Source organism: Antrostomus carolinensis, unplaced genomic scaffold (genome assembly GCF_000700745.2).
Source record: "Antrostomus carolinensis isolate BGI_N321 unplaced genomic scaffold, ASM70074v2 scaffold55082, whole genome shotgun sequence".
NCBI lineage: Eukaryota > Metazoa > Chordata > Aves > Caprimulgiformes > Caprimulgidae > Antrostomus > Antrostomus carolinensis.
Genome location: NW_010301282.1, coordinates 2,293 through 10,352, shown reverse-complemented (window position 1 = coordinate 10,352; position 8,060 = coordinate 2,293). Strand labels below are relative to the sequence as shown.

At 36.9% G+C, this 8,060-nt stretch overlaps 1 protein-coding gene across 1 annotated transcript in view; it reads left to right on the top strand.

The window, feature by feature from the left end:
• The window catches only part of RNF111 (ring finger protein 111), a gene marked incomplete at its 3' end in the record, with an annotated part of 14,926 nt that extends 8,132 nt beyond the window's left edge, over nt 1-6,794 (top strand). Inside the window, exons 4-8 of the mRNA XM_010163377.1 lie at nt 277-596; nt 1,464-1,719; nt 2,478-2,829; nt 5,760-5,885; nt 6,668-6,794. Coding sequence (XP_010161679.1) covers nt 277-596; nt 1,464-1,719; nt 2,478-2,829; nt 5,760-5,885; nt 6,668-6,794 — 1,181 coding nt within the window. The remainder of the gene's footprint in view (nt 1-276; nt 597-1,463; nt 1,720-2,477; nt 2,830-5,759; nt 5,886-6,667) is intronic.
• Nucleotides 6,795-8,060: the final 1,266 nt, after the last annotated feature.

The following is an 8,060-nucleotide window of genomic DNA, read 5'->3' as shown; positions in this document are numbered from 1 at the left end:
AACATGTCTTAAATTAGTGGAATAAAGCAGGTGTCAGTTCACCTCCTCCAGTGGTTCCCATGAGTATATCCACATGAACCATTCAGTTTCGGTTCATTTGCCAGGCATAGCTAAGTCTTCTTTTTTGTATCCACATCAGGTTTTTTTTAGTCTAGATCTGTTTTTTCAATCAGTTAATTATTTAATAATGAAGTACAATTTTTTTAAGACACTGCTTTATGGTCATCTTCTTTACTTCTTCCTTTCACTTCAGTATTAACTTTCTTTATCTTCAAGATGATATAAGAAGAACTACATCTAATACAACACTGGAAACTGGCCCTCCAGCCATGCCAAGGTTACCATCATGCTGCCCTCAGCATTCTCCTTGTGGAGGACCTTCACAGACTCATCATGCACTGGGGCACCCGCATACAAGCTGCTTTCAGCAGCATGGCCACCACTTTCAGCATCACCACCACCACCACCACAACCCTCACCCAGCTGTTCCACTGTCTCCTTCATTCAGTGACTCTAGCTGTCCTGTTGAAAGGCCTCCTCCAGTGCCTGCACCCTGTGGAGCAAGCAGCAGTTCTGGCACCAGTTACCATGACCAGGCATGTTTAATTCTCGTGACTCTCCCTTTGCGATTTCAAGTTGTTATAGATATGAGAGAATAGAATAGGGTGCTGAATTGTGGATTATTCTGTTGTTCTGTAGCAGGCATTATAGAAGGGAACTAAAAGGAAAATTTGAGCCATAACATACACACACAAAAATTTGAAATGTTACAGAAAGTCATAATCCAACAAGTAATCATTAACAGCTGACATACTCTTGATGACTGTAAGATGATAGTGGTTGTTTAAACAAACCAAACATAAATACCTTGAAATATACTCTGCCAATCATAGCAGTTTTGCAATGCAAATAATTGAGATGCTTTAAGGGAAGAAAAAATAAAGTCTAATGTTCTGTTTATAAAGGTATAAAAGAGTTGCTCTTCTAAAAGCATTGTTTCTTACGACTTTTTAGGCAACTAAAATCACACCTGTAAAACAGTACAGTTATAAATAAGAACAGTACTGTGCAAACTTAATTTACAACATGCAGAACTATCAACCTGGTTTCTGTTTAAGTGTAATATATTAAGCACAACTGAAAATGCTAAAGATTGATTTTTACCTCCAAATATTTCAATGCAAGTAGCTCCCATATACTCACTGGTTTATCCATCATAGGGCTTTTGGGGTTTTTTATGCAATCTGGTGTAATGAATTTAGTCTCTTGCCAGATTCAAGAATTTAGGAATAAGAAATGTTAACCATATTGAAAGAATGTTCCAGAGTTGAGCCTTAAAGCTTAAAAATTTGTATCTCAGTTGCTTGTGGTAGTATTTATTTTTTTATCACATGATGTTTGAGAGTGACTTTGTTTTCAATGTCTGAAGAATTGCTTGAAAAAAAGATGCTTTGTTTATGCAGCAGGCATTGCCAGTAGACTTAAGCAGCAGTGGTATAAGAAGTCATGGAAGTGGTGCTTTTCATGGAACATCTGCTTTTGATCCTTGCTGTCCTGGTTCTTCATCTCGAACTGCAATTTATGGGCATCAGGCTGGTGCTGGCCCAAGCCAATCAATAACAATAGACGGATATGGATCAAGTATGGTTGCGCAGCCACAGCCCCAACCTCCTCCTCAGGCATCACTTTCTTCCTGTCGGCATTATATGCATTCTCCTTGTAAGTACTGTTAAGTACTGGGTACCTGGTGGGGGAAACCAAACAGACAAGAAGACAGCTACCCTGACAGCATAGGAAAACTTTTACTGTTTGCTTGCCTTGATCTTAGAACTGGCCGGGGAAAACGTGTATTAAGAAATGCATTTAAACAGTTCAGCTTGTATAGAGGATTTAAGCAGGATCAAGGTGAAGTTAAAATATTTTCTTTTGAGTGACCTTAATAGCATTCTGACTTCAAAAACTGTATTTACAAGGAAAATACTTTTCATCTCCTCTGTGTCTTAGCAATGCCTTTTTATTTCTTTTTCCTTGGTCCGTGCCGTCCCCCCAATGCGTCCTGCTTGAGCAAGCTCAGAGTCAACTCATTTTTTTGATTGTGATTTCTTTTTTTGGATTTTATTGTCTCTACAGAATAGTGGACTTGTGTGGGAGGACTGAATTTTTAAAAAACTAAACAACAAACCTGAAGTAAAATTTCTCACCATATATACCTTTTTCAGTGTGCATCTCACGTTTTTTCTTTTCTTTATACCGACATTGGCAAATGGAATACTTTTGGCTGCAGAAAGTACAGGTTTCTTGTAGAGTGTATTGCTGGAATCACTTTATTTAAAAATTGGGTAAACATATTTATTCCCATGTTGCCACTGTTTACACTGTTGTAATAACATTGAAGCAGCTGTGTGAAGATAATTTTTTAAAATAAAGTCAAAACCTGCTACTGACCAAATTAAAAGCACCTGATGTTTTCATTCCAGATGCTTCTTTGACCAGACCTCTTCACCATCAAGCTTCTGCATGTCCTCACTCTCATGGAAATCCTCCTCCACAACCACAACCTCCACCTCAAGTAGATTATGTTATCCCTCATCCAGTACATCCCTTCCATCCTTCAATCTCCTCTCATGCATCTTCTCATCCTGTTCCACCTCCACCACCAACTCATCCTTTAGCCAATGCAGCTGCTCCAATACCACAGCATCTTCCTGCAACACACCAGCCTATATCCCATCACATCCCTGCAACAGCACCTCCAGCACAGAGGCTACATCCTCATGAAGTGATCCAGAGGATGGAGGTCCAGAGAAGAAGAATGATGCAACACCCAACGTATGTCACAAATGTACTCAGAAAAATATCTAAACATATAATTCATTTTCCTCAGGTTTGTAAAATGTTGCATGTGAATCTCAAACTGTTTAATTGTATGGTTAGGAACTGTTACTATTAAACCACGGGAAGAAATGTCTTTACCGTCACAGTCACGTAAGCATTAAGACCGAGCCTGTTCCATTACGTATCTCAACAGTGTCTCCAGGTAAGTCACAAATAGAGCGCAGAAAGAGTAGGGAAACTTATGTTTCTCTTGCCCATTACTCATCCTCCAAGCAACAGGCAGGAGTTCCTTTTCAAGCTGGACAGCCTAGAAAGTACAGCATAAGCTCCTTTCAAATGTGTTCCTTGACAGTCTGTAATGCCTATTAAGATTCCTTTTATCTAAATAATGCTTTAAAATCAAATGAACAATTAAGAGACTGTTTGACAAATAAGAGACTGTTTACCATGTTTAATTCAGATTTAACCATACGTATTTACCTAGCTTTACTATGCCTTTATGTCTTTAGAAGATAATCTGTATGAGAATGTTGAGATGTAGTTTTGGTGATAGTGTTTAAGAGATGCTACGGTTGTTGCTAAACTAGATTCATGACACTAGTATCAACAGAAATCAGGTCAGTGGTATTCAGTCACAAAGTAACTGAAGCTATTTTAATTCTGGAGATTATGCAAATTCTACTGGTAACTAAAAACTGATTTAGAAGTTAATGCTTAAACAAAAATTTGCTTTAACTGTAAATTCTTGGGCAGTTTCCAGGTAATTCATAAAGATATCTATAGGTAGTAACTGCTCACAAGGTGGCACATGACAAACTTCCCCCACCCTGTCCACCAAGAAAGTAAAATATAACCCTGCTTTCTCAGTGATTAAAATTTTGATGTATCTGAACCTACACCTGTTCTTTTATTTTTACAGTGCAAATAGCATAACCTCTAAACACCCTAACCTAAACCTTCAGGCATACTGCTTGTGTATGCCCATGATTATGCAGTCATTCCCAAAAATTAATCTTGCAACATTCAAGCCAGTGAATGTGATACAGCATGATAGCATTTCAAGGAAAAATAATAGTGGTAGCTATCTTACCAGTTATGGAAGCTTCCTTGTAGTTCGGGGATTGCAAATGTGAGTATTGGCATTTCTTAGCCTAGTGAATTTTCTTTGTACAGAAACTGTAGTCAAATGTTGATAATAATTTCTTCCTTGAATTCTCTATGAAGTCACCAATCTCAGGTCAGACAGTGTCAGTTTGCTCAGTGAGGTTTCTCTTCTATAGTTTTGTTTTGTAATCTTATGAAATTGTTCCACCCTTGGTCTTTCTTTTCCCCTCTAATCCTCGTACAAATGACATGCAAAAATCAATATTGTAGGTGTCTTGACCCAACCTCATATGAATCAGATTATACTCCGACAACCAGAAACTTGTGTATATTTGCTCTGTTATTTAAGACAGACAGAGACCACCAGCAAACATGGTTCCTTCAGTTCTGTGTCCCAGCATCTCAAAGTGTTCTTAAGGCGTTGTTTCATCCTTCATTTCTAGAAATAGTGTACGATACAGTCTAGCTTGTATACCTTCTGCCTAACATTATAGGACTTTTTTAGGATATAGGGAATGGTTAGAGTCCTCACTGTCATGTCTCAAGCATGAATACAGTGCTGTTACATCCTTAGGGTCTTGGAATCGTCCACAAAATCAGCCACAAGAGGTGCAAAAGGCAATGTATGAGGGTGCAATGCATTTGTGTAACATAAGGATTTTATGTTTATTTTAAATCTGATCACCCACTAAGATTGTGGGATAGACAGCCTAGGCTTTTACAGGCATAAAAATAATTTCAAATAGGTTTCTTTTAAATTAAGACTCATTTTAGGAAAATGGGCCTTCATGACATTCAATTTTTATGGAAGCATGGAAGTTGTTTTGCTATGTTTTTTTACTAAGATATGTTCTTCCAGATTTTTCCCCATAGTTATTTGATAAAGTGAAGGGAGAGGAGACTAGGAGTAGGTTCTGCTGATAGATCTGTTCCCATGTTAGTCTTCTACAATTGTAGAAGACGAAAACTTCTAGCATAATTTACAGAAGCTTGACAGATTTCTCTGGAGAAGTGTTAATTTACAGAGGTGTTAGAATAGCCTTTTTACTTCTCTAAACATGTAAATTTACAAAATGTCTCATCTACTTTATCAGGTAGTTTAAGGTGATACTGAATTTGAAGACAGTGTACTGCTTTTGGAAAAATCCAAGTTTCTAGGTTGAATTTAAAAAAAAAAAAAGCTTCCTGCATTGAAAGCAATGGAAAGAAAAATACCAATCCATTTCTTTCTGTAACTGGGAAGTGGTAAAGTAACAGAAGCCAGCCAGCAGGTTTCTTTTGAAGATTTTTTCAAAAACTGTGGTTGTTCTGTACTAGCTGGCATGGAAAAAATTGTGTGCTCTTATTACTTAAGCTATGATGCAAACATGTTTCAAGGAGAAAGTCCTCTGCTAAGTGTATTACGTTTCCCCTTATTACTTTTGCTGGTATAGTTTTACTAGAAATAATCTGCAGCATAGCTGTGAATGACTCTGAATCTCAAAGCGACCATCATGTGCCTTTGCTTTCCTACCTGCAGTTTGAGGTTAGGATTTAACATTTTGTCAGACCTTATATAGTCATGTCTGCCAAGTGAAGGACAGATTACAGTAGCTGAAGCTGGCTTTCTCTTTTAATATAAAATTATTCAAAGTTATAATTAGTTTCTATCTTTCAATCTGAAGTTGAAATTAACATACTGTATGGGGACGTGGTTTTTTGGGTTTTTTTAATTTTAAGTGCATTCTAGTAATTCAATCTGTAACATTTTGATTATAGATGTTGCTTTCTTGATACTGACAAGTATGTGAAATTAACTGTTGCTGTTTTATGTTGTTTAGACGTGCTCATGAGCGGCCTCCTCCGCATCCTCATAGAATGCATCCCAATTATGGTCATGGGCATCACATTCATGTGCCTCAGACAATGTCTTCCCATCCTCGACAAGCTCCAGAGAGATCTGCCTGGTTAGTAATCAGATACTATTTTAGTTCCTTGGGACTCAGGACAAAAGATCATAATGTGCTGATTACAGTGCTGAAAGTGCTGGCTGTGATTTTTAAAAGTGCTGCATGCACCTGTAGTCTATTGATGTTGATATGGCTTTGAAATATTGCTTTGAGTACTCAATATCTTAAATATATTTCTAGGGGGTTTTATCCATTGCTTTTAAAATGGAATTGAGTGTTACTGACTCTAGGTAGTTATTTCAAAAACTGATTTTAAAATAGGCAAGTAAAACATTGCTGAAGACTATTCTCATGTTCTTTGTAAAACAGAGGTTTGGATTTGAGTTACAGACTAATTTATTCTCTCTCCTGTTTTTCTGAACTAATTTAAAATTGCATCAGGCCCACTCATGAAGGTTACATTTAAGTTCTGCAATATATTTATTATAAAATATATATACTTTTGACCATCAGGGAAGAGGCGCATGTGTGACAGCTGCTGTTCCCACAATGCGAGCTACAGAGAAGACTCCACACTGATAATATTCCTGGGCACAATAAATGTGGAGTTGTCTCTATGGATTTATCATACTAAATCTTCACAGCTGATTTAAAAACAACTTTTAGTTGTGGTGGGATGAAGATAGTTCTTTAGCAAAGTATAAATAAGTTTTAAAACAATTCTTATGTAAAACTGTTAATGGCAGCTGTGCTGTGTTGTATGCTTTCCAGAGCAGTGGAATTATATCTAGGAGTCAAGATGTACCTTTACTGTAATGCTACTTTCATTCATGTGACAGGGAACTGGGAATTGAAGCTGGTGTGACTGCAGCTACTTACCCTCCAGGGCCCTTGCATCCTCACTTGGCCCACTACCATGCACCTCCTCGACTTCATCACTTGCAAATAGGAGCCCTTCCTCTAATGGTAAGGAGATAGCCTATGAAAAATTATGATCCTTGATCATTGTAATTATTTTGTTTGTCAGGAAAATTATTTTAAGGTTTACTGCACTTAATTGGACATGTATACATTACTGCAAAAGTTAGTGGTTCAACTGAAGATGAAAATACTCCAGTGTTTCTGTGTGTTGCTCCCAGACAGGGAGCTAGAACAGGCTCATGTCTAATAAGAAAAAAAAGGTTTAGGACGCTAACATTTCTAACTTCAGTTCTTGTAAAACGAAACATATTTTAATTAAATTGTCGCTTGCATTGCAATGCATTGACCCTCTGCATCTGATTTTTGAAGTTCAGATTCTTCTTCAATGAATTTTGGATTATTAAAGGTACCAACTTTCCACCCAGTGCGAGGGGATTAGCACTGGTTCTTTATTTTTAAGGTGTATGTACAGCATAGCTAGAACTCCATTTAGAGATTTAGTTGTTTTCAAGTACTATTTGTTGTTCATCAACCTAATTCTGTTTGATGAAGTATATAATTTTGTAGCATGAAGTGTTATAAGCAGCAGGAAGCGGGAGGGTAAACTAGTTCCTTGTTACACATAACTTTTTTAATCTACATTAGAAAACCAAGGACAATCAGCATAACTCTGACTTTTACAGAGTGTTATTTTTGAAAGAATGTTTTTAGGTTTATTTAAAATATCCTTAATTTTGTTTAATGAAAATTCACAGAGACACAAATTTAGTTTAACAGAGCATGTTTAGTGTTTCTATGTGCCATTCTGTGTGGCTAAGCCATATTATTTAACCCTCTTAAAGCTATATTATCTAGTCAAAATTGTGGGCTCATCTGTAAATTAATGCTAAAATTGTAATTAAAAATTAACCTGCAAGTCTTGTCCATCCAGAATTCCTCTGGTGGTAGCCAGAATTGATATCTAGGGATTGAACTGTAACTTTACAAGCAATACGGTAATAGCTGTCTCTTTATAGTCTGGTCTTACATTGCTTGTACCTTGCTGTTTCACTATTGCTGTGAGGTTTCTAGAAACTTCAGAGTTCAACTGATCCCTATATTACAGTGTGATGAGAAACTTTTAACAGTATTTTAACTCTTATAAGGATATTGCTACAACTAAAATGTTACACAAGCAAGTAGTTGGGACCCTACTGTTTATCTTCTTTTTAGCAGCAGAATGGAAGAAAGTTGTGATAGAGAATATTCAGAAGTATTTCCTGAATGTGTGATAGAACACTTTAAGGAGTCTTGCCCTTTTGCTCAGTAGCT